At 47.4% G+C, this 24,125-nt stretch overlaps 6 protein-coding genes across 6 annotated transcripts; 3 read left to right on the top strand and 3 right to left on the bottom strand.

Moving 5' to 3' along the window:
• Nucleotides 1–1,807: 1,807 nt before the first annotated feature.
• hapB (CCAAT-binding transcription factor subunit HAPB) lies at nt 1,808–2,893 on the bottom strand (the record flags this gene model as incomplete). The annotated part of the gene is made up of 1 exon (XM_040796053.1): nt 1,808–2,893. One exon carries the CDS (start codon nt 2,891–2,893, stop codon nt 1,808–1,810), a length of 1,086 nt encoding a protein of 361 aa, XP_040650591.1.
• A 4,835-nt stretch (nt 2,894–7,728) lies between these two features.
• Nucleotides 7,729–8,548, bottom strand: PGRI_083380 (uncharacterized protein; the record flags this gene model as incomplete). The annotated part of the gene is made up of 4 exons (XM_040796052.1): nt 7,729–7,832; nt 7,894–7,976; nt 8,035–8,409; nt 8,463–8,548. 4 exons carry the CDS (start codon nt 8,546–8,548, stop codon nt 7,729–7,731), a joined length of 648 nt encoding a protein of 215 aa, XP_040650590.1.
• Nucleotides 8,549–9,416: 868 nt separating this feature from the next.
• PGRI_083370 (kinesin-3 motor protein uncA) lies at nt 9,417–14,383 on the top strand (the record flags this gene model as incomplete). Its single annotated transcript, XM_040796051.1, has 2 exons — nt 9,417–9,480; nt 9,546–14,383. The coding sequence occupies 2 exons, from the start codon at nt 9,417–9,419 to the stop codon at nt 14,381–14,383; spliced, it is 4,902 nt and encodes a 1,633-aa protein (XP_040650589.1).
• Nucleotides 14,384–14,909: 526 nt separating this feature from the next.
• Nucleotides 14,910–16,272, top strand: PGRI_083360 (uncharacterized protein; the record flags this gene model as incomplete). Its single annotated transcript, XM_040796050.1, has 2 exons — nt 14,910–15,248; nt 15,334–16,272. The coding sequence occupies 2 exons, from the start codon at nt 14,910–14,912 to the stop codon at nt 16,270–16,272; spliced, it is 1,278 nt and encodes a 425-aa protein (XP_040650588.1).
• Nucleotides 16,273–16,438: 166 nt separating this feature from the next.
• PGRI_083350 (SLC26/SulP family anion transporter) lies at nt 16,439–18,732 on the bottom strand (the record flags this gene model as incomplete). The annotated part of the gene is made up of 3 exons (XM_040796049.1): nt 16,439–18,259; nt 18,311–18,456; nt 18,504–18,732. 3 exons carry the CDS (start codon nt 18,730–18,732, stop codon nt 16,439–16,441), a joined length of 2,196 nt encoding a protein of 731 aa, XP_040650587.1.
• A 2,902-nt stretch (nt 18,733–21,634) lies between these two features.
• PGRI_083340 (glycoside hydrolase family 11 protein) lies at nt 21,635–22,338 on the top strand (the record flags this gene model as incomplete). Its single annotated transcript, XM_040796048.1, has 2 exons — nt 21,635–21,885; nt 21,936–22,338. 2 exons carry the CDS (start codon nt 21,635–21,637, stop codon nt 22,336–22,338), a joined length of 654 nt encoding a protein of 217 aa, XP_040650586.1.
• Between the last annotated feature and the right edge of the window lie 1,787 nt (nt 22,339–24,125).

The following is a 24,125-nucleotide window of genomic DNA, read 5'->3' as shown; positions in this document are numbered from 1 at the left end:
TCCTTTTGTCCAATCGTTCTCCTTTTCCATCTATTCCTCTCTCAATCCCATCCATGCCGTTATGTCACATACTTCATCTCTCGAAACCCCTGTCATGCCAAAACCAAGATTTTGTCAGACCAGAAAGCTCTGATAAACTCACGGCCCCCCCTATTCCACGCTCCCCTTGGCCTTCGTTTTGCAATGTGATCCCGAGGGCATACAGGCTCTACCAGATAGCTTTTGACATTTTGAGTGCCCAAATTCGAAGCATCACATTCCCTCAATCTTCTATATTCCTAATTGAGGACTAATGGACTTGTCGCCATTACCTATGGGAAATTGCCGATATATGAAGAACTAACTTGTATAAATATATGCAAGTCATCATGGTAACCATAGAATAGCCAGAAGGATATAATGAGCATCAGCATCAGCTAGCGAGGTAGGAAACAACATCATACAAACTTGATCAAGTCGCTTGGCAATCGCAATCGCTAAATCTGTAGGTTTATACAACGCCTGATGAATCTGATACGGGGAGGCTCCTTACGTAGGTTTGATATTCCTTTGTTCCTCTAGTTTCCCCGACCCACATGCCCATGGCCACTCAGCACCATATGTTGCACATATGCGCCAGTGATGAACAATGTATTTTATTTCCACTGCCAAGATAGACTACACGTACGCTCGTAGCTTGCTACAAAATTTCTCCTTATTTGCCATAGAGAGACGAGAATCTCTGAAATCCTACATCACGGTCAAAGACTACTGATACAGATCAAGATCAAGATAAGACAACAGTATAAATATCTGCAGAATATATCCATAGTTCCAAAATCTACAATCCAATCCCCATCCTTGCCCTCCATCGCCTTGCCAGACCCTAACCGAAACAACAGCAACCCAAGGGGAATAAAGAAAAGAAAAGAAACAAAACATCAGAACTAAAATTCAAATAATATTCATAACACAAACCAGTCTTTCGAAAACCGATATCCCGATCTGTTTTTCCAGTGATGGAGACCCTCTCTAAAATTCCCAGCCGGAGACCCATAAACCCGCAACACGAGACACCGAAACAGAATGAAAGGAGGAAAGATGTAGGAAATGGGGATGTAATGGGGAAAATGGGAGAATATGAAAGAGACTGCCATAAGCATATTCATAATAGAAACATAAAGGTGGAACCATGGAGAAGGATGGAGATATCACATCCGAAGATCGAATATATAGCCGATTGCTAACTGCCGAGGATTATAAGGTGGCATATCAAGCACAACCAGATGCCCTTAAGACCCTACATGTGATATGAGGGCCAGCAGGCAAGACAATTTCGAGCAGAGTAAAGCAGAGCATGCTATCTCTCCAGTCTCACATATCACTTTCACCGGGGTAAAAGTGTAGATGCTTGAAATGGCCATTCTTGTACAAGGTTTCTCCCTCGAACTGAGGGAGCCACCATTGAGAAAGAGGAAGGAGGAGATAAATAGGCAAGAGGGGAAATGAAGAAGAAATAAATCATCCCAGCGTAGTAAATATAAACAGACATCAGGGGCAAATGGGGGTAAAATAGATCAAAACGAAAACACATCACACAAAACCACATGAGACCAAAGCATATCAGACAAAAGCACATCAAAATGGGGCATAGAGCATAGAAAGGGGGGATCCATACGCATCGCTCGCTAGAGAAAAGGTCCAAGACGTCCATCCATAAAGCCGTGACGACAAAAGAAAAACAAAGAAAATTCAATACCGCAAGCCAACCTATCAAGACGTGTAATGTTTACAGTCTTCAAGGTGAAACAAATGAAGATGAGGAAGATCAGCCGTCCTCATCCGAGGGCTCGGCGGACTCCCCCTCGCTTCCATCGGCGCTAGCGTTGACCTTCGTTTTCTTAGAAGAGTTCACGCCATCGCCATGGATTTCACTTGACTTGCGCTTCTGCCCGCCTCCATTTTCGGTTGGCAATGGCTTGCTGAGATCCTCAAAGGTAACAGGCTGACCCGTCACCTCTTCTCGCTTCTCCATAGCGGCCACTTCATCTGCAGTCAGGAACCGTCCACCGGGTCCACGCGGTCTTCGCATGGCGTGGTTGTGTCGTGACTCGTGCAGATAAGGCTTGCGACCCTTGGATGTCAAGCGTAGCTGCTCCTCCAGCTTCTGTCGCGCTACGCGACGCTTCAAAATTCTGTGGAACTGCTTGGCATTCACATACAGGGGCGACTCTTCTTGGTTGCCGCCAGGTACCATGTCAGGTGAGGGCTGGTTCTGTTGTACGGGAGCCTGGGGGAGTGGTGCAGCGATAGGGGCCCGGCCGACATGGCTCATGACAGGCTGCGCACTCTGTACATTAGGGCTACCGACATGGCTCATGCGACGTTGAGAGAGTTGCTGGTTTGGGGGCATCTGAACCTGCGATCCCATCGGGGGCATCTGGTTTTGCATCTGCGGTGGGGATCTGGGGTCACGGTCCTGCTTCATTTGCATGCTTGCCATGCGCGGCGAGGCTCGGGAACCCTGAGGCATCTGGTTGGCCATGGATTCCTGGTGAAGAGGGTAGAATTGTCCAGATGCAGCTGCTGTAGCCATCGCGGCAGCCTGCGTTGGCGAGATGCCGTAACTTTGAGCCATGGGTGCGGGGACACCATAGCCTTGGGGAAAGTTCATTTGTTGGTGAACAGCTCCGGGTCCATTCTGCGTCTGTTGATAATGAGGTTGCGACGGAACGATCGGAGAGGTTTGGTGGCTTGAGTGAGGTTGGATGGGTGCCTGAGCATTGGTAGGTGAGGCCATAGATCCGACAGGGGCGCCGGCGTTTGGTGGACCGGTTTGATAAGGACCGGGGATGTGAGATGGAGCATGTGGATGTTGCCCATGGGCTTGTTGATATTGAGGAGGGTACTCCATATTGGCGAGTTATAGTGGATCTCGTCACACTACAGGGCGCGCCGCTTTGGTGGATCTCGGAAGTGACGACTTAAATCTAGAGATCACCAATCAGACCAAAGGATTGCTTTGTGATGGTAAGTCTAAATGTGTCAAAGGCGATGGCGACGTCTGTTTGGTAGAAATCGTAGAGCGCGCGCAATGAGGGACAGAGTCACCACAAGTACTAGGGTAGGCGACCGATGATTCGACAAATAGTCTGCAGGTTCGGGGATTCGCGTCAGCAGAGCGCATCGCCGAGCGGTCACTGGATTGGCGGGGTGGGGGTATGGGGAACCAAAAGAACACAACAGGGACCAGGCACGTACCTTAAATTGTAGGCGCGAGCCAGTTGTGTTTCGTCAACCGAAACTTCAACCTCTTGTGTGTCGAGAATAATCTCAAATGGCTTGCGGAGGGTTTTGGCTCTTTTGTGCAAAATTGTTTACGCCCACTGTCGGGTGTAACGTGGTTGGGCTGTGGTGCAGCGGTGCTGGGGGGGTACTTCAACTAGATGTCGGCTTGATGCGTTGTCAAGTCAAATCAGACCTGATGATAGCAGGTGTGGAGACTACGCAGTATATTTCAAGCACGGTCGGCAGACTACCTCACGCAATTCTGAGGGGATATGCTCTGTCACGTCCAGCGTAGAATCCAGGCAGTGCTGACAGCCTTTGCGACAGATAACGCCTGGGCGTTGATGTCAGAATGCGCCTTCAAGTCTCCACGCACCGACACTATGGGGCCAACATTAGCATTTTATCTTGGCCAATCATTGCGATGGATCAACAACCAATGCGCTGTCAATACAGAAAGTTGAAGTGGAGGGGGTTTGGGAATCCGGGGCGGGTTAGACCGGTCATGGCTGGGAGGGGAGAATGTATGCGTTGGCACGGCGGGAGTTGGAGCTGCAGGGAACCTACCTTGTCGATCGACTTCTGCAGAGCAGAAAAAGTGAAGATTTGGGGTAGTTTAAAAGCCAAATCTAAGTAATCACGTTGCGCGACTAAATGAAATGTTAGATCCAACTGGATATCCACGAGGGGAGATGTAAATGCTAGTGACGCGTGCAGATTGGATGAAAAGAAACATGAAACGCGGCATAGGTAAAATAGAAAGAGCCAATGAGGGAATAGCATGGATATGTAAATTGCAGTGAAGAGGTGTGTTTTGGTTTAGCACGCGTTGTTTTGCCACGAGATAAGCAGCGCGCGCAACGTGGTAGAGCTTAGCAATTACCTTAATAGGCACGGCAGAAAGGAGATGGATAATCTCCGGGGGGGTTAGGGTGACTTTTCCAATCCCAAGCAATCAAGGGATCCCAGGGTAGAAGATGATTTGACCAGAGGGGGGAGAGGGGGAGATCGAGGGAATCGTGCCAACGAGAGGGCGGTGGTTCTGTGGGAGCCACTGATGTCAAGCCGGGCAGTTCCGCTATAGAACCGGGCAGTACAACAGTACAAACACAGTACACCAGGAATACAATTGTAGTTTTTTTTTTGTTCAGGGTAATAAAAGGGAATAAATAGGCAAAGGGGAATTTGAACATGTATTTACCCAGAAAGAATGTCAAGATGGAATTCAAACAAAGAAAAGCAAGCGAAAACAAAAGGGCAGTAAAAAAGCAGTGTGTACAATTGCATATCAAAAAATCGAAATGTATAACTTACCCCAGTTTGAATATCTCGAAGACCAATAGAGGAATGACCTTAATGCAAGGCAGGGTTTCACCAATAATGATGTAAAAGGGGGGGGATACTGTGCGATTGGAGGATGAACTGGAGAGTGCGGGCAACCAACGAGAAGAGGCAGAGGGAAGAAAGGCGAGGAAAAAGGGCGGATGGGGCAGTTTTGTAGGAGATTGACTGGCTGCCGATAGAGAGACCGCCTTGCTCCCCGCTGTTGAGGCCGCCTTTTCTGCGATATTACACTAGATTACAGGTAATTATCTATTATTACTGGTTCATTGGCCTTCATAGCTGCCTAACTGGCCCCCAATCGTATTTATATTACAATACAACAAAACAAATCCGGCTGTCCCGAGCGTCATGTGTGTGACCCGAGACTTATGACGCGCTCTTTGATAGACACTTTTTAGTACTGTAGACTTCGAACTTCATCCTTTCTTAACTTCATTTATTATATGTATCTAATTGATTAATCTCTATATATCTCACTTTTCCCATATTACTTTCCCTTTCTCATTTTCTCTTTCTTACTTTCCCCTTGAAACACGAAGGAATACACTTTCAGCTGCATGTCTGCCCACGCAATCACTCGCCTCATTTTAATAATCGCCTCATTTCTTTTTTGGCCCTATTTCGTCAGCTTGACTTTGGCTCATGATTATCATGATTATTATGATTATCACTTCAGATACCTAAAACGATGTGCTATATTTTTCTTTGCTTTTTCCTACACATGGTGGAAACTGCGTACCTCGGCCGTGTACCCTATTTGGGGAAGTCTCCTCCACTTAATGTTCCATCCTATCCATGGCCCTGGCTTCCTCGTATACAATGTACTTCGGAACAATAAGAGCATTACAAAATGCAGGGTTTATTACTCCGTATACAATCTAATATTCATGGCACCGGGAGTGTGATGAGATCTGGGTGGCGGCAATGAAATCATCTCCCCGGGCGGCAACATTGTATTCCAGACGGGACTGTCGGGCTTACTCGGCATACAAGGCCTCCATCTGGCGTGAGTTGACAAGGTCTAGGTATCTCTTGTTGATGTTCGAGAAACGCGAGGTCTCCCAGGTACTCACTTGGCGCATTGAAGGATTTGTTCCAGCTGAGCTCATGGCACAATCCAATTACCGCGGTACCCTGTACAAATGCAATATACGGAGACCGTTATAGTGGACTTGTTACTATTATTGAACATTAAAACTGGCGGTCGCAACAATTCTGCTCACCGTAGATTTATCGGCTGAAAGATCCCCACCTCGCGTTTGTCTCGGATAGCCCATAAATCCTTTCAAGCTGAATTGCCAGATAATCTGAACACAATCCTTATACGGAGTCCTCTTAGACTACTTTCTATACTCCCGGCTGATCTCCACGTGCATTCTAGTCAAGTTTAGTAGCTTCACATGGGCCATTCAGCGTGAGCCATAATCCCGATTCGCAGAGACGGATGGGTCCGATCTCCGGATGAAACACCCCACGTGTGAGAAGCTTGACCGCTTCACTTCGGACCTTCAACTTCGGGTTTTTCAATTTGTACAAAGGTTTCATCTGTAATATCTTGATGTAGTATTGACATCTGTACGGAGCATCCCGTTGGGTCCTTAGTTTTTGTCTGATTTCGATATTCGTGGCTTTGCTGTCATAGCAACATGCATTCCTTGGAAATATATATAACTAGTAGTTTCATACCACAACAACCATTGATATGGTAATTAATACCAAGATTGGCTAACATTATTGAGCAACAGGCTGGCTATTCTCCATTAAATCCAATGCTAGTCACATTAAATCTTGTAAGTCACTTATATAAAGAAATTACAAGATACACTGAAGTTTTGTCGCCCTATCATTCCGAGACTTCGACATTCTGTGACTTCGACCTCATCTAGACTGGTCAGATTATTCCATACAACTACGCCTGTTTCAGATCATACTAGACATAGCATGGTAGCCAAGATCAAAACAAGACCAAAAGTTGTTCGCTTACTGACACGCAATAAATATAGAGTACCAACGCCCTAACAATGTATACCGCTGATCACAACAAGAATATCAACAGTGAGCTAGTGGTTACATCAAAAAGCAAAAAGCCATCCGCTTCAAATTTTACAAAAATGCCAAACATCGCTCACGCATACTCCATACCCGCAAAGTGTCCAACTGTTGTTACTATAGTATCACTTCGAAACCTCGGCCCCATTCTCCATCACATAGACCTGGATTACTGGCTTCCTGACCAACCCCAGCGTCTCGAAGATACTGCGGATCTTCTCGGTAAGGGAAACTGCAATGCTTTTGTCAGCATGATATATATAAAATCAGCATGGGAGGGTGGTTAGATACGTGGACGGGTCTCGCGGTATAGATTTAGCCAGTTTTTTTGTAGTCTGAACGGTGGAAACATCAGGCTTGGGCAATGTTGGGTGTCTAAATAACCAGATATTGTCAGTAACCTTCATGTAAAAGACAAGTGTAGACATCGACCTGCGATGGCTATAGATTATAGCTATTACTATTACCGCGATGGTGAGAGGTAATCCTAGCCCAACCGCAAGGCCAAAAGCTAGGCCTTCGTTTATTATCTTTTGGGACTCGTAAGAACACTGGCTAGTTTTGGATGAAAGCAGTGTTCTAAATATTTCGATTTGACTCAATTTACGGCAGTATGTCAGCGTAATTTTAATATGACCAAGAAGAAGAATAGTATGCGTGATCAAGCTGAGAAGAAAAAGGAAGATTTGATGATATCGCCTCTCAATGTACAGAACAAGGTTGCGTCCGAATTGGGATACAAGCTTATGTCCTGGAACGTCCATGATCGAACGATTACGGTATGGCCCTAGTAGTATCTGGCCAAGGTCACGTAGCTGTATACTTATCACACTATTATTTTTCATAAAAATCAAAGGACGCAAGATCTCAACACAGAATATATTGAAGGTAAGATCGTAGTAATTCTCGGCAAGAAGCAAGCGGATTTATATCCATGGAGAGATCAAGCTAGATGACTAGGCAACCAAGCAATAGCTCCTTAAATTCAAACTTTAACATGATCCTCATAACCCAGGTACTCATTGATACCTTTCGTTCTGAGCATATTCATCATGTGTAGTGATAGCGTCACTTGTTGGGTGTGTTGTGCATGACATAGACCTCCTGGAAAACCTGTCCCGTTTCAAAACCAAGGGCTTCAAAAAGATCGCAGAGCTTCCTGGGGAGGTTTTCTGATGAAAAGTTTGTTAGCCAGAATATAAACTAGGTCACTTGTAGTCGCGGAGCCCTTACTATGCCGTGTCTTCTTGGGTACTTTGGTATAGTTATGAGCTTCCTCGTCCTCGCTATTCATGTGCAGCGGTATATAGGCATATCTAGTAGAATATGGCGTGTTAATAGTTTCTATCAGGCGAGAGTCCGTGTGAATCATACCTGCGGCGAATCCACATGACACACAAGAAAACCACAGCTATAGTTAAAGGAATGCCGAGGCCCAGAGGTAGCCCAATAGCAAGCCCCTGGTTAATAGCTGGTGTACTGTTGTTGAACCCATTGCCAACCTTTGTAGAAAGGGCGTGATATTTCGTGTTCATAGTATTGACCTCCGCGCTGAGGATATCATGAAAATTCGCAGGTATAGCTTCAACTTCTGCTTTCCAGTGACTGAGCTCTGCACTACTCTGATCGATTAGTGTAGAAAGAGCGGCAATATCCGCGCGCAAGCGATAGTTCTCCGAGTTAACATCATCAACCTTCTCGAAAGAGATTGGACATCTGCGCTCGATTCCGTGTTTTGTGCGTCGTCGCCTTGGGATGTCCTGGTATTAACCGCTTTGATTTCATTCTCTAATCTGTCACACCACGACTGTAGCTCGCCAAGTATTTGAGCGTGGTTACTTATGACTGATCGCCAGTAATCCAAGTCCGATGAGAATATAATACCCATCTTGTTGTGAAATGAGGTGATTGATGGGGGAATCCGAAAGCAGATGCAGAATTATCTGACAAGATGAATCCAGTAACTAGGACTGTACATAGTGAGGTCATCCATGGATGCCTTAGATCCATGGAAGTTATAGAAGAAAACTCGGATTCAAACATGGCGCGGTCCTCTTGATAACTCTATTCTCGTCCACGTCGATATAAACATGAGCCAAAGAAGTAGTTATGAGGTACGGAGTAGTATATATGTGATTGGGCTAAAGTGTGATCAAAAGAGTAGCAATCGCAGTCGCTAATAACGTAGAGGAGAATTATTCAAGAAGTAGCAACATATCTACAAGCCCCTTCAATATACAAGAAACTAAGACTTCAACCCCTTACAGTCCCATGGGTGGCGGTGGAGCGCTTACTCAGCATCACCCCCCGGACCAAAGTGGCTTTTCCGCATCGTTTGTTGACTCGACCACAATCGCATTTTGTTTTGCTTTGTGCCTCGAGAAAACCGACTCTGTGGCTGGTTTCTCTCGGTGGCTAACTTCCAACACTGCAAGATCCAGGCTCCCCGCACGTCGGCAAACCTCCCCCACAAAAAAAACAACGCAGACGCGCAACATAAATATTGGACCGATACATGACGTCTTTGTTGACAACGGTTTTGAATAACGCTACGAACCATTCCCGAACAATCACAAGCGATTTAGCCACACCTAATTTAGCGCCTATTCCCCTGCGACAGACCTTCAAGCCGCGCTCCTTGCGGAGTTTGCGCATCGGTGTACCCCTGTCACCACTTGCATCCCACGTCCGGACTCCGGTTTTCATACACGTCCATTGTTGACGAATACCCCCCGTGCATGGGTTAGAGAGCAAAGATGGCTCCAGGCGGCGGTGGAAATATTAAGGTGGTGGTGCGGGTGCGGCCTTTCAATAGTCGAGGTAAGTGGATATCGAGGGAGGGGTCTCCCTTGGACCTGGGGCTAACCGTGTCTGTATTTTGGCAGAGATCGAGCGAGGCGCAAAATGTATCGTGTCTATGAAAGGAAACCAGACCGTGCTCACTCCTCCACCTGGCGCAGAGGAAAAATCACGGAAAGGTGGGAAGGGTGCTGTTGAAGGGAACAAGGTGTTCGCCTTTGACAGATCATATTGGTCCTTTGATAAGAAATCGTCAAACTTCGCCGATCAAAATGACCTCTTCGACGATCTGGGTTCTCCGCTTCTGGACAATGCTTTTGGGGGTTACAACAATTGTATTTTCGCCTATGGCCAGACCGGTTCGGGTAAATCATACTCGATGATGGGTTATGGCAAAGAATACGGTGTTATTCCACGGATTTGCCAGTCGATGTTCGAGCGGATAACTGCGATCCAGGCGGACAAGTCTTTAAATTGCACCGTTGAGGTGTCATACCTTGAAATCTACAACGAGCGGGTACGCGATTTGCTCAACCCGTCAAATAAAGGCAACCTGAAAGTTCGTGAGCATCCATCAACGGGTCCTTATGTCGAGGATCTGGCCAAACTTGTCGTCGGATCTTTCGAAGAAATCGAGAATCTGATGGACGAGGGTAACAAAGCTCGAACGGTTGCCGCGACTAACATGAACGAAACCTCAAGTCGATCACATGCCGTTTTCACCCTGACCCTAACACAAAAGAAACACGATGAAGAGACTTCAATGGATACCGAGAAGGTGTCGAAAATCAGTTTGGTTGATTTGGCTGGTTCAGAAAGAGCCAATTCGACTGGAGCCACTGGCGCACGATTGAAGGAGGGTGCGGAGATCAATCGCTCATTGTCAACGCTTGGTCGTGTCATTGCTGCACTCGCTGATGTCTCTGCTGGCAAGACTTCGGCCGGAAAGAAGAAAAATGCATCCATGGTACCATATCGTGATTCAATTCTGACATGGTTGCTGAAAGATTCCCTGGGTGGAAATTCCATGACCTCCATGATTGCAGCAATTTCTCCTGCAGATATTAACTTTGACGAAACCCTTGGTACTTTGCGATACGCTGACTCCGCGAAACGCATCAAGAACCATGCTGTTGTGAACGAAGATCCAAATGCACGCATGATTCGCGAACTTAAGGAGGAGCTGGCACAGCTCCGATCGAAACTTGGAGGCGGAGTTGGACCGGGAGGAGCAGGTGGTGCTATAGGTGGTGTTCCCCAGGAGTACTATCCCCCGGATACTCCGTTGGAGAAACAGATGGTCTCCATCCAACAGCCAGACGGAAGTGTCACCCAGGTCAGCAAAGCGGAGATCGTAGAACAGCTCAATCAGAGTGAGAAGCTTTACAAAGACCTGAACCAGACCTGGGAAGAGAAGCTACAGAATACAGAGCTTATCCACAAGGAGCGTGAAGCAGCTTTGGAGGAGTTGGGAATTAACATCGAAAAGGGCTTCATTGGGATGAGCACACCAAAGAAAATGCCCCATTTGGTTAACCTTAGCGATGATCCACTTCTTGCGGAATGTTTGGTCTACAACATCAAACCTGGCACCACCACCGTTGGTCATATGGATCAAAACCAAACCGTCGAGATCCGATTGAATGGATCTAAGATCCTCGAGAAGCACTGCACTTTTGAGAATGCGGATAATGTTGTGACCATTGTACCTGCCGAAGGTGCCGCCATCATGGTGAACGGCATGCGGGTGAACAAGCCCACACGACTCAAGAGTGGTTTCCGAATCATCCTTGGCGATTTTCATATTTTCCGTTTCAACCATCCCCAAGAGGCCAGAGCCGAACGGGTCGAGCAGAGCTTACTCCGGCATTCGGTCACTACAAGCCAGCTTGGGTCGCCAGCGCCGAACAAAACACATGATCGAAATCTGAGCAAGGCTGGATCTGAAATTGATGGCGATTCAACTAGGGCAGATTCACCCATGCCTTCACAGCGTAGTCGTGAGTCAGACTGGTTCCTCGCACGCAGAGAAGCTGTCAGTGCTATGGTTGGACCTGATCAGATCTCCAGTTTGCCTGATGATGAATTGGATACACTGTTGGAGGATGTACAGAAGGTTAGAGCTGGACGACGTGGACTTCCGGAAGAAGAAGACTCCGACTCCATCAGTTCCTACCCGATTCGGGACAAATACATGTCTAACGGGACCCTCGACAACTATTCCTTAGACACCGCTATAACCATGCCAAGCACCCCCCGGCAAAATGACGATGATGATGCTAATGGCATCGCATCACTCAATCAGGCTCGTCAAGATATGCAGCGGCAGCTAGATCGCCGCAAGGAAGAGTTCCAAGAAAAACTCAAAACCGTGGAGGCTTCGTCTGATCCAAACTCACCGGAGCTACGCACTGAGAAAGAGCGAATGGAGTACGCACTGCGGACAGCTAAGGAGGAGTTTGAAGAGCAATTGCGCAAACAAAAGGAGACGTTTGAAACCCATATCCGAGATATGGGCAAGCCGGTTCCTCAAATCTTCGAAAATGGCTTTGCCAAGTTGGATGAGCGTGAACTTGAGATCGCGCGCTCAGTGTACAAGCACTGGTCGCAGCGAAATTATGTCCGCATGGCCGAGAAGATTTTGCAACATGCCTCCCTTCTGAAAGAAGCTCAGATCATGAGCCATATCATGGATAAACATGTGGTCTTCCAGTTCGCCATTATCGATCATGGCCATAACATGGAATCGTCGTATGATCTCGTCCTGAATGGAATTTCCGGCGATGAAGATATCCTGCTTGATGAGGCCAAGAAGCCTTGTGTCGGTGTTAGAGTCATCGATTTCAAGCAATGCGTGATTCACTTGTGGTCAATTGAAAAGCTCCAGCATCGTGTCCAGGCTATGCGGCAATTGCACCAATACATCGACCGCCCCGATTACATTCAACACTTTAAACTCGATAATCCATTCTCTGAACCTTGCTCGCCCCAGTATTCTCTTATCGGAGATGCCGATATCCCCTTAACAGCTGTTTTTGAAACCCGAGTTCAAGACTTTTCCGTTGAGATAACCTCACCATATACCCAGAGTGTCATCGGAATCATCCGTCTCTCCCTCGAGCCATCCTCTGCGCAGGCGCCCTCTTCAACCCTGAAATTTAATGTTGTCATGCGGGACATGATTGGGTTCGCAGAATGGGAAGGCTCTGATGTACATGCGCAGTTATTTGTTCCAGGTATCTCAGAGGAAGGAGGTGCGACTACAACTCAAATGATCAAAGGGTTTGAGGACGGTCCGGTTCGGTTTGAAAGTGTACACAGCATGAGCTTGCCGCTGTCAAGTCCACGGACGGCCGCATTGAAGGTCTGTGTTTATGCTGGTGTGACGTCTGTTCATCTCGACAAGCTTCTTAGTTGGGATGATATGCGTGACTCAGCGGAGCCTTCACCGCAGAAACGAACTGCTCCTCGAATCGCGGAATCGGAATTTTACTCCGAGGAACGTCATGATGTATTTGCAAGAATTCAAATACTCGAAATGGCAGAATCTGGTGAATACCTCCCCGTGGAGGTTGTTCAGAGCAGCAGTCTCGATTCTGGTACGTCCCAGCTTCATCAAGGACTGCAGCGCCGCATCTCGGTCAACATCACGTACAGCTCAACGGAAAGTCTTCCGTGGGATAACATCAACAACATCCGCGTTGGTTCTGTCCGCCTCCTCGATCCCTGGGGCAAGATTCCAGATCAGGACTTCCAGACTCCGGATGTCCCCTTGAAATTTGTTCAAGAACCAACGGTTAGGGATAATGCCGACGGAACCTCTCATGTGACAATTGTCGGCCAATGGGACTCAAGTTTACATGGGTCTCTGTTGCTTGACCGAGTGACGGCAGAAAAGTACCGGGTCCAAGTGACCGTCCGTTGGGATCTTGTATCCAGTCGCTTACAGAACCCGGTTGTTTTCGAGGCAGATCAGACAATTCAAATCCAAGGCCGTACATATGTCCGCCAGCAGTCCATGTTCAAGCAATTCTGGAACTCGATTCGTGTTGTGCACTCGACGACTCGCATGTATTCGTTGGTTATTCGGCCCATTTCAGCTAAGCGTGCTGCTGATCTGTGGCGGATGAACACCCAAAACGACTATGTGAAGGGTGAGGAACTTTTGAATGCTTGGGCTCCTCGAAAAGTCTCTTTGGTACGAGACTACATTGCCAACCGGAAGCGCCGACAGCGTACTGCAGAGCTCCATGCTGCCCGAGGCGCTCTCAGCGCGGGTTGCCTCAATCCATCGCTGGCTCGGAGTGGAAGATCAACTCCAATGCGTGGCTCAGATCTCAATGAACGCAAATCTAAACTTCTACGAAAGTATCTTGATCTGTGGTCGCTCAAGCAGGATCCAACAGAGGCGATCCTCGTCCGGACTAATACCGAACCCCCTTCAGACGGAGCAGCGCACATAAAAAGTTCGGATACCAACGGCCTCTCTGACAAACTTTCCCTCAAGCCTCGCTTCATAGCCACCATTCAAACTCTTCCTAAGGCCCCCGATGCCTTAAAAACGGGATACGTGCTTACACCCGATGATTCCAACAATGTTTGGGTGCGTCGTTTCGTGGAGCTCCGCCGGCCGTACCTCCACATTTACTCGGTCCCAGAGGGAGACGAGATCAACGCCATCAACCTCCGTAATGCGCGTGTCGACCATGCGCCCGACTTTGCAAGACTACTAGACGGTTCAGGAGCTGGATCCGACCGCTCGCTGTCCGCTAAGGGACGGCCGAATGTGTTTGCAGTCTATGGAACCCAGAACACTTTCCTCTTTGCCACTCGTACTGAGGCACAGAAGGTGGAATGGATCTTGAAGATAGACGAGAGCTACTTCAACAGCAATAGCCCCAGACCCCCCGCGAATGGCGACTAATAATTCCATTGGAATTTCCAACTAGTTGCGGCATGCCTGTGGACAAGTTTGAGCTTTTGGGCTTCGTCTGCTTCATGTCTTATGATATTACAGGTCTAAGTCTAACATTTGAACTTTGCCTTTACTTTCTAGTTTATTCTTTCGTTCCATTTCCTTTCATGACCTGTTGAGATACCCCTTGAATATATCGACTCGCTGTGGCACTCTCCCTCTTATGTACATAATAATCCGATATAGTTGGGACTATAGATTCGACTGTGCACAGTTTCTTTCTTGGTAAGAGCTATGCAGTCTGGCCTTTCTACCTCAAAAGTCCTATGTAGATAAAACCCTAGAGCCTACTGCTATAATTAGCATCTCTGGATCCAAGCATAGAAAGCACCTGCGTTGCCGTGGAAACAATCAGGGCTGACAGTGACATCAACCCACGAAATGCAAGGTCTTCATCTCTTACAGGCCGAGAAACCCAGATGAAAATTCAGATCGAGCATTGTTAACTGAAGAGGGAGTTGGAATTATTCCAAGAATGTTCACTCAACGCCCTTCATTCCGCTTCTTGGCCACTGGCGCCGTGGCGTCTCTGTTTATCCTTACATTCCTCATCATCAGCACCGGAACACCAGCCTCAACACGATTTAATCCAAAAGGACAACCACGACAGCAATATTGCGCCCCGGCTGTCAACTCTTCCGCCGGTTGGGAGTTTGTAGTTGAGCGTGATGGAAACAACTATGGTCTGTCCGACGACCAATGTCGCATCGCTTTCCCAAAGCTATTCCTCGAGCTTGACCAATTCTCTACACTGAAATCAAACAAACCGATTTCCTACAAGGAACTCAATTCCAGACCAGTGGATGATGGCATGGTGCGGGGAATTATTGACCGAGGAGAGGTGAACCAAACATCCACTCTTACACACCAAACACCCGATTCTAACATATTCCATTCAGCTGTATATCGTCGACTACGCCAACATGCCCGTCACAGCATCCCGCGCCCGCGCAACCCTAAACTCCCTCCACCGCGCCCTGACAGCATTCCCAGACCGCCACCTCCTACCCAGCATCGAATTCATCTTTACCACAGAAGACTTCGCAGAACATACAACCAGCCCAGCCCCCATCTGGGCTTACTCAAAACGCGACGCGGACACTTCAGTCTGGCTAATGCCTGACTTCGGATACTGGGCCTGGCCGGAGGTACATATCGGACCGTACCAGGAAGTGCGACGACGCATTGCAGCCATCGACGACGGCGACACCGCCGCAGATGGTACATGGGTTCCGGGTCTGAAGTTCCAGGAGAAGAAAAAGCAGCTCGTGTGGCGTGGCAGTTTAGCCACGAACCCGCCAGTTCGGAGCAAGCTACTCAAGTCTGCGGGTAGTAGCTGGGCCAGTGTGCGGGTTATTGACTGGGATGATAAGGATGATATCCGCTTTAATCTCCTGCCTATTGAAGATCACTGTCGGTACATGTTCCTGGCGCATACCGAGGGTCGCAGCTTCTCTGGTCGTGGGAAGTATCTTCTGAACTGTCGTTCGGTTGTTATCTCTCATACCCTCGAATGGAGGGAGGTTCATCATGGGGCGTTGGTCGCGACTGGTCCCGAGGCGAATTATATTGAGGTCGATCGGGATTGGTCGGAGTTATCGCATAAGATCGATTATCTGATTGATAACCCCGAGATCGCGGAGCGTATTGCTAATAATGCTGTGCGCACTTTCCGTGATCGGTACCTTACTCCTGCCGCCGAGTCGTGTTATTGGCGGCAGTTGATTCAGAAGTACTCTGCAGCTTGTGATTTCGAGCCGGTGCTGTTTTCGACTGGTCGAGATGGGAAGACGCAGCCTCGCGGTGTTCCGTATGACACTTGGCTGCTTATGCATTGATGAGATCTGATTGCGTTTTTATTGCATATTGGTGTTTCTTTTTGCGATATTCCCGGTTGGCGTTGAGGATGATTCTGATGATTTCCATTTTTGTACATGAAATATGGACTGTTGACCACAATGCACATTTATGAACCGAAATTTCCTTATGTTCTTATAATCTCCTTTAAATCGAAGGATTCATAGCTAAATATACATCCACGCTTCGCAGCGCGCTCGTTAAATCAAGATGGAAAAACCGCCGACCCGCACTCTCCAATGCATCAGGTGTTGAGAGGGACATATCCGCCACTTCAGGCCTAACTGTCATTTCCATCCCACCCTTCTCTGCATCGGCGGATCCTTCGGAAGAATGCGAGCCTGCATCTTCCCCAGTCTCACTCGACTCCGGCAACTGCGAGTACCCAAAGCCTGCGGCATGTAGCGCACGCTTTGTCCACCGATTTTTGATACTGGCGAAATGCCACTGCACAGGAACAGGCGCCGAGCGACGATCCAGCTGGGTGCGGATATCCATCAAATTTTGCACACAGGTCACATCGACATTATTGACAGCCGAGAAATCGAGAATCACAGCTCGTAGCATCGGCAGATGCGAATCGTCGGTACTGGAAGAGACCGGCTCGTTCCAGGGACGATCGCCCTTTTTCGTATATATCTCCGCGTTTGTCCCGCGTGTGTGCTTGTAAATTGTTTGCACGAGGTCGTCGAAGTAGTGGCTTGCGTTGGGGTAGTTGAAGCCTTCCGAGAAGCGGTAGACGAAGACTCCCGGACGGAGTTTCTCGATTTTGATGCTTGGGTTGGCTTTCGGTTCGTCCATTGGTAGGAAGAGTGGGACTTGGTTGTTTTCGTCGGTTACCCACGCTTGGCCGAGGAATTGGCCAGGTGCTTTTGCGTGGCGGAATAATAGAACTGCTACCGAGATGCAAACGGTTGTGTAGATGCTGTTTGGGACTGTGCTGAATAATGCAACGATTAGGCCCACGGCGAAAATGACTGCGTCTAAGGGTGAGATGAGCCAGAATTGGTAGATCGTATTAGGTGGGACGATCAAGTCTCCGACTGCGTGGATGATGACGGCTGATAGGGTTGCTTTGGGGATATAATAGAGACCGGAGGTCAAACTGTACATGGCGATCAGGACGACACAGGCGGTGATGATGCCAGTGAAGGGCGAGCGGGCTCCCGACTTGGATTGAATGGCCGAGCGTGAGAAAGCACCTGTTGCCGGGAATGCGCCGAGGAAGGGACCGAGGAGGTTGGTGATACCGACTGCGATAAGTTCTTGCGAGGGGTCAATTGTGTAGTTATTGACACGGCCGAAGGTTTTCGAGACTGCAATGTGCTCGATGAGGAGACAGATCACACAGGCAGGTAGTTGGGAGATGATGAGCTTGATTACTTCGGGCTTGAGTACTGGGACACCGGCTCGGTCGAAGCCCTGAGGCACTGTTCCCACTAAAGCAAAGGCGGGATTGTCGCGGCGATGGTGGTTCACGCCAAGACTGATAAGAGCATAGAGAGCGATGATGAACACGGTGCGGAGCGCGCCGAGAAAGAAAAAGATCTTGGCAAAGCGTGGCATCTTGGCAGCTCCATAGTTGAACCCTGATCGGAGGCCGTATAAAAGCACCAATGCGGTAAGACCCATGGCGGCATCGTATCCTTGCGCGGAGGGAAGATATCTCAGCGTGTCGATGATAATTCGATATGAAGGAGTGCTCGTCTCAAAATTTGCTGTCTGGCCCAGCAATCCCTTCACTTGTCCCGAGCAGATACTTATAGCAGAGCCGACCATGAAAGCTGTAATTGCGGGAATTGGGATAAAATCAATGATGAAGCCTAGTCGTGCTAGGCCCATAAATGCAATTATACCTCCGCTCAGAATGGTGACTGCTACCGCAATTTGTGGACCTTGGATATCGGGGTGGTCCCTTTGTACGTCGCGTATAATGCTGCCGAGAACAGTTGACATGGTAGCCACGGGCTGCCCAATTTATTAGCCCATGCCGGATAAGAAACCACCTGGGTAGCTTACCCCTATCGTGATATCTTTGGACGTTGCGAAAAACCAGTAGACAACGACACCGATGAAAGAAGTATAGAGTCCATATTGCACCGGAAGATTAGCCAGTTTGGCGTATCCCATACTCTGGGGGACCACGACCGCGCCAACCGTGATTCCTAGGAAAGTTAGCAGAGGTTGGATTCTAGTCAACCAAGGCACGTACCTGCAACCAAATCTCCCAAAAACCATTGCAAGTTATAGTGTCTGATCCATTGCAAGAAAGGCAGTAATCTCACAAAATACTGTCCAACCTGCTGTTTGGAGGGGAAACCGTCGCTTAACCATTCTAGAACCGTTGGATCTGACTCGTGAGCTGGCGCGAGCTTGTTGTGTAGATTGGGAGGATCTTGCAAGCCAAGTGCCTTCTTAACAAAGGCTGACCTTGACCCCATGTTGATAGATAGAAAAATATCAAACAGGGCAAGAAAAGGCAAAACCCTTTTGGTACAGCAGAAATCACTATGGGCACACTGGTCTAACGCGTTTAGGGCTAGATAACCCTCGGCATCCACTTTTCAATACAAGTGCTATTTATCTTAATAGCACTATATTAAATGACGTAGCTTTCTTTTCTTTGCCACAAGGTACATTCCAGATAAACCCTTATATTGAGGTTCATGTGTACTACCCAATTTAGACGTGTCATTGCATGAGAGTTAGCCGCCGCGTTGTTTCCTGTAGAGGTTTGTATGATCAATGGCTGTATTGAAAAGCCCAGTGCCAAGAGATACTATCACCAAAGGGGTTAGTTTACTGTACCAATAGTGAATTCAGCCGTGCCCACAATAGCCTTTAGGAAAGATCCGTCGATCCAGCCACGAGACATGAGTTAACCTTATTTTACATTTTTAGCTATCAATCACACGAAAAAGAAATTATAGATTGATCATTAATACCTTCACATCACCCAATATAACTTCAGAAATTAGCTGAAAGGAAGCACAATCTCACCAGCTTGCTATCAATCATGGTGTAGATAGAGTGGAATGTGGCTAGATCATCATTTGGGGTACCGAGGGTTGGTCGCGTGACCATTGGTATGTATTGGGTAAACTGAAGTCCACAATTGATGCCAAGCAACTCCAAGAAAGGAGTTACAGTGGAGCTATATCGTTGGGACGAAGGTGCCGACAAGGGCGCATTGCATAACCCCTTGCATTAGTCTCAAGTATGAAGATATCACCCGATCTAAATGTCACGGTCTCCATTGAATGGTTGAATCTTGATGAAGTTCTAGGGAAAGTTGAGGTTGCACATTTTGCACATTCCTCACCGCCTATATTCTGCCGCTAATTATGTACATAATTTAGCTACTCCGCAGGTCCGTATGCACGACATCAATACAGGGGGGAGAATATCTAAAAAAAGACATCCAAAAATGATACTCCAGAAGACATCCAAAATACTTGGAGTAAAATTTCCAAAAGTATTTGAAAATGACTACATAAAAAGAAGAGCAAAAATACTACCCAAGGCCGCATAACTATTCTTGTTGGGTGCATGTACAGATATATATCCTGTTCTGTAAGAATGTGGGTGGCACTCTCATGCATACCCCAAGTTATGTGTGAAGGAGAAATCTCCATATCATATAAGCTAATGACATTCCATAATAATGTTTAAATGCACGACGAGATAAATCACCGAGAAACCGAAACTGAGTTTCATGACTGTATATATTTTAGTTTTATCTATTTGATATTGACACCTGAGCCATGAAACATTCTTTAACGATTGACCAAGAATCACGAGTAGAGAGCACTGGAATATTTTCACATTCTCCTATTCAGACCTTGAATGTTGAACAGAAATATCTGATCACCTTCGAAGTCGCGGTGAACCACTTGAGTGCCAACAGGGCCAAGGAAGCCAAGTGGCTGGCTTATGTGTGGCGTTGCAATTATGTGATACCCTCAAAATCTTCATAGATTAGGGTTATATAGCTTAAGCCTGGGCCTACTCGGCCTGATTGCCGACGCAAGGTATGCGATCTGTGCTACTCCATACTCCGTACATTAGGGAGCACATTAGAGGTGGTGGAAATATCTTAGGTAGTGTATATATACTTGGCAAACTCAATGGCTGTACTCCGTAAGGAGTACTTAACAGCATGGAATATGACCTGATAAAGCATCTACTGTATCTGCAATACATCGTCTGACAATGCACTCGTAGTCGAATGTTACAGTTGTAACTGCATATAAACACCTGGATAAGCGACACCCGAAAGCGAAGCGTTGCACTTAGGCTAGGAAATTGACAAGTCCTAGGGATATCGATCGCGTTCTTCCCTTGCACTTGATCACACCCAAACAATTGGAATTCTGCTTTGCCAAGCCTCAACGCGGAGACTCACAGTCACATTCTTCGAATCTTCTTGGCACGTGTTCTTGGGTCCTTCGAGAAATCATGGATCTGGAAAGTTAACCAGTAAGCCGGTTAGAAGACCCGGATCAGCGACAAATAGCCGGTAGTAAATTACTTAATCGTATCGCTAGATCTGATCATCCGATAGACAAACAAACAAACTTAGGCTACCCATTGATGTTGAATTTAGAGATGAATCATGACAGTAGACTATTTTACCAAGGAATATTTAGAACAAGCATACCCCTCACTAATTGGGTTGACTATATAAATACGGTTAAAAGCATGGGGGACTTTCCCAAGGTTGTTCCTGCCAAGCTTTGAGATATACACCCGTTGATCCATGGATCACCGAGGTTGTCCCTGAGCTGTCTCAAGCTTACAACAACTTCCAAGGTTCTCCAATGTCTTATGAGAGCTGATAATCGAAATAAGATCAAGTAGCCGATGTTTCCCCGGCTTTTAAACTGCCTGATCTTGGGTTTAGCCTGGCCAAGCTACATCCATTATAGCCGTGATGAATTTCCCCGCATTTACACAGCCGGTGGCTGAAGTGTGCAACATGCTTATTTTTACTTGAAGAAGTTTAGCCGACTCAATAGTTTCTACATGCTTATTTAGCTACTAAAATCTGATTTTAGCCTGGTTGGATGATATAGGGATATAGCTGTCGGTCCGATGGACCAGTAATAGTTCATGGACAGTGAACATGACCCGTGTTTAACGTATAATTAGTGCAATTGGAACAGGGCAAGGGGATAAATAGGTCGTTGGCTAAATTCATTCGAGACATGTGGAGGACTATGAAACTGTTTAAACTCGCCCCACACCCTCCGTCAATATAAAAGAGGTCTTCTCCCCAAGGAATCATCCATCACAAAACACACTCCAATTCATTCCTCAATTACCAGCATCTGACCTTTCATAATGGTCTCTTTCTCAAGCCTCTTTGTCGCTGCATGCGCCGCTGTCAGTGCCCTCGCGCTTCCCAGTGACGTGGAAAAGCGCGACATCACCCAGAACGAGCGAGGAACCAACGGCGGCTACTTCTACTCTTTCTGGACCAACGGTGGCGGCAGTGTCTCCTACAACAACGGCAATGCAGGCCAATACAGTGTCAACTGGAAGAATTGCGGATCTTTCACCTCTGGCAAGGGCTGGGCTACAGGTAGCGCCCGGTAAGTCCAGACAACATACTCAATATTGATAAATACTTACGTCGTGTTAGAAACATCAACTTTTCCGGAAATTTCAATCCCTCCGGAAATGCTTACCTGGCTGTCTACGGCTGGACCAAGGGCCCCCTCGTTGAGTACTACATCATGGAAAACTATGGCGAATACAACCCAGGCGGCAGCATGACCTTCAAGGGAACAGTAACCAGCGATGGGTCCGTCTATGATATCTACAAGCATACTCAGGTCAACCAGCCTTCGATCATTTCGGATTCTAGCACCTTCGACCAGTACTGGTCTATCCGTCGGAACAAGCGTAGCAGTGGAACTGTCACTACTGGTAACCACTTCAATGCTTGGGCTAAGCTTGGAATGGGTCTTGGATCTCACGACTACCAGATTGTTAACACTGAGGGTTACCAAAGCAGTGGATCTGCAACCATCACTGTTTCATAAGCGTGTGAATACCCTGCAGTGGTTTCATGCGAAATGTCACTTGCTGCTAGCAAGGGTTTGGAAGAGCTATTGTTATGAACCTGTTAACTGTATATGGAGCAAAGTTGTGTACCGATACTTCACTTCAATCCGGTTCATCGGGTGTTTAGCTTGTTGGTCTTCTCTTGGATATTTGCCTTGTTAGGAATCAATCCATATTTACGCCCCAAATTTAAGTTTCTAGGAGTATCCACAGGTGCTTGCCTTAGTATGTTTCAGCCTGCGGAGTAGTAGTTTCTAACAAAAGTAATGAGATGCGATGTCTATTTTGAAAATTGCATGTCGCACCTATATGCAGATACTAAAAAGCATGTCACAAGTGGCTATATATCGACAATAGTGGTTAGTATATCACCGTTCCTAAAAGTGCATTTCGCATAACTCACATTCTGTTGGGGATCAGTGAAACCACAACTAGGCCCACTACTTTTCTTCGGTATCTTCCCGAACTTCTTACGCCGCCTAAGCGGCGCCTTGTGCGCCAGCGGATACCCATACCCAGACCACCAGCTCGGGGGGTACATACTCAAAAAAGAAAACTCCGACGTACTCCCGAGCTGGAACCCGCGGAATCCGGATACCCCAGAAAGGTTCAAGCCACCATCTGAAACTCTGCTCTTCCCCTTCATTTCATTTCCTGGAAGTTTGCTGGATGCAACCTGTTGGACACAATGTGCGGAAATAAGGTTATCGTTCCTTGTTTGAGCCTTTTGATGAACCTACCTTTCCGATAGAAATCCATCTCACGTTTCGGCAAACAAGTGGTCGATCCTGCAGCATTCTCGAAGATCAGCGAGAATGGCTTGGGGTGTTTTAGGCACTTGGCGCTTTACTTCCCGCTCGGCAATGATACCCTCAGCAAGGACTCTCACCCCTAGGGCCCAATATGGAAGGGTAAAGGTTTCAGTTCCGCCGTACGAGAAACAGGCTCATGTTCTGGTCCAGTCTAGGACTAGGGATTGCCGGAGCTTTGACCTGGCTCACCATTAGGGAAAGGGAATCAAGGGCAGCGTAGAGGTCTCGAATCATTGTACCGGTTTCATGAGTAATTTAATTAATCCTCATGGAGATTGTTGAAGTAGGCGTAACTGGAGAGCCATCCACGGTATTTGCTCATCAGTTTCCTGGTAAATCCAGTGTTGCGCGGAACGGGAACCGATGCGGATCCCGTCGTACAACTGATTCCAAATGAGTAAAACATGAAATCAAGCGGTATCAAGAACCTTAGAGCACTCACCACTTCGCTTACCACCAGAATCGACGAGTTCACCCTCCAAGATATATATAAACTGTGGGAAACCCGACTTGTTATTTCACCGAGTCCATTGGCGAAAGCAAATCATCAATGGCTCTATTGAAAGCCACGTCTGGTAGACGATGTCGATGTTCGTGAGTCGTCCACTATCGACTTGTGCGTTGTTGGTCGAAAGTAGAACAGATACCACGGACTGATGTGGTATCCGGACCAAGAAATTCACGCTGAAACATCCCGAGCGTGGTAATAACTGTGGCATAGCTCTGAAATAACAGCTTCTGATACACTTCACTTTGAGGGACTGGTCCCATGCCGATTTATCCTTATATCGTACTACAAGCTGGAAGCAATTAACCCACCATGCGATATCCACGGGAATGGTATTCCTCATGACAGAGTACGAATGCCATCTGCCGGTGGTCGTAGGCGATGACTACGACGACGACCGTTTCAAGCTGTAGTGCAATGATGTTGGATTTCTCGTCGAGCACGG

The sequence above is a fragment of the Penicillium griseofulvum genome (genome assembly GCF_001561935.1).
Source record: "Penicillium griseofulvum strain PG3 chromosome Unknown contig_10, whole genome shotgun sequence".
Lineage (NCBI taxonomy): Eukaryota > Fungi > Ascomycota > Eurotiomycetes > Eurotiales > Aspergillaceae > Penicillium > Penicillium griseofulvum.
The sequence above is the reverse complement of the archived record's forward strand: the minus strand, read 5'-3'. Positions and strand labels throughout refer to the sequence as shown.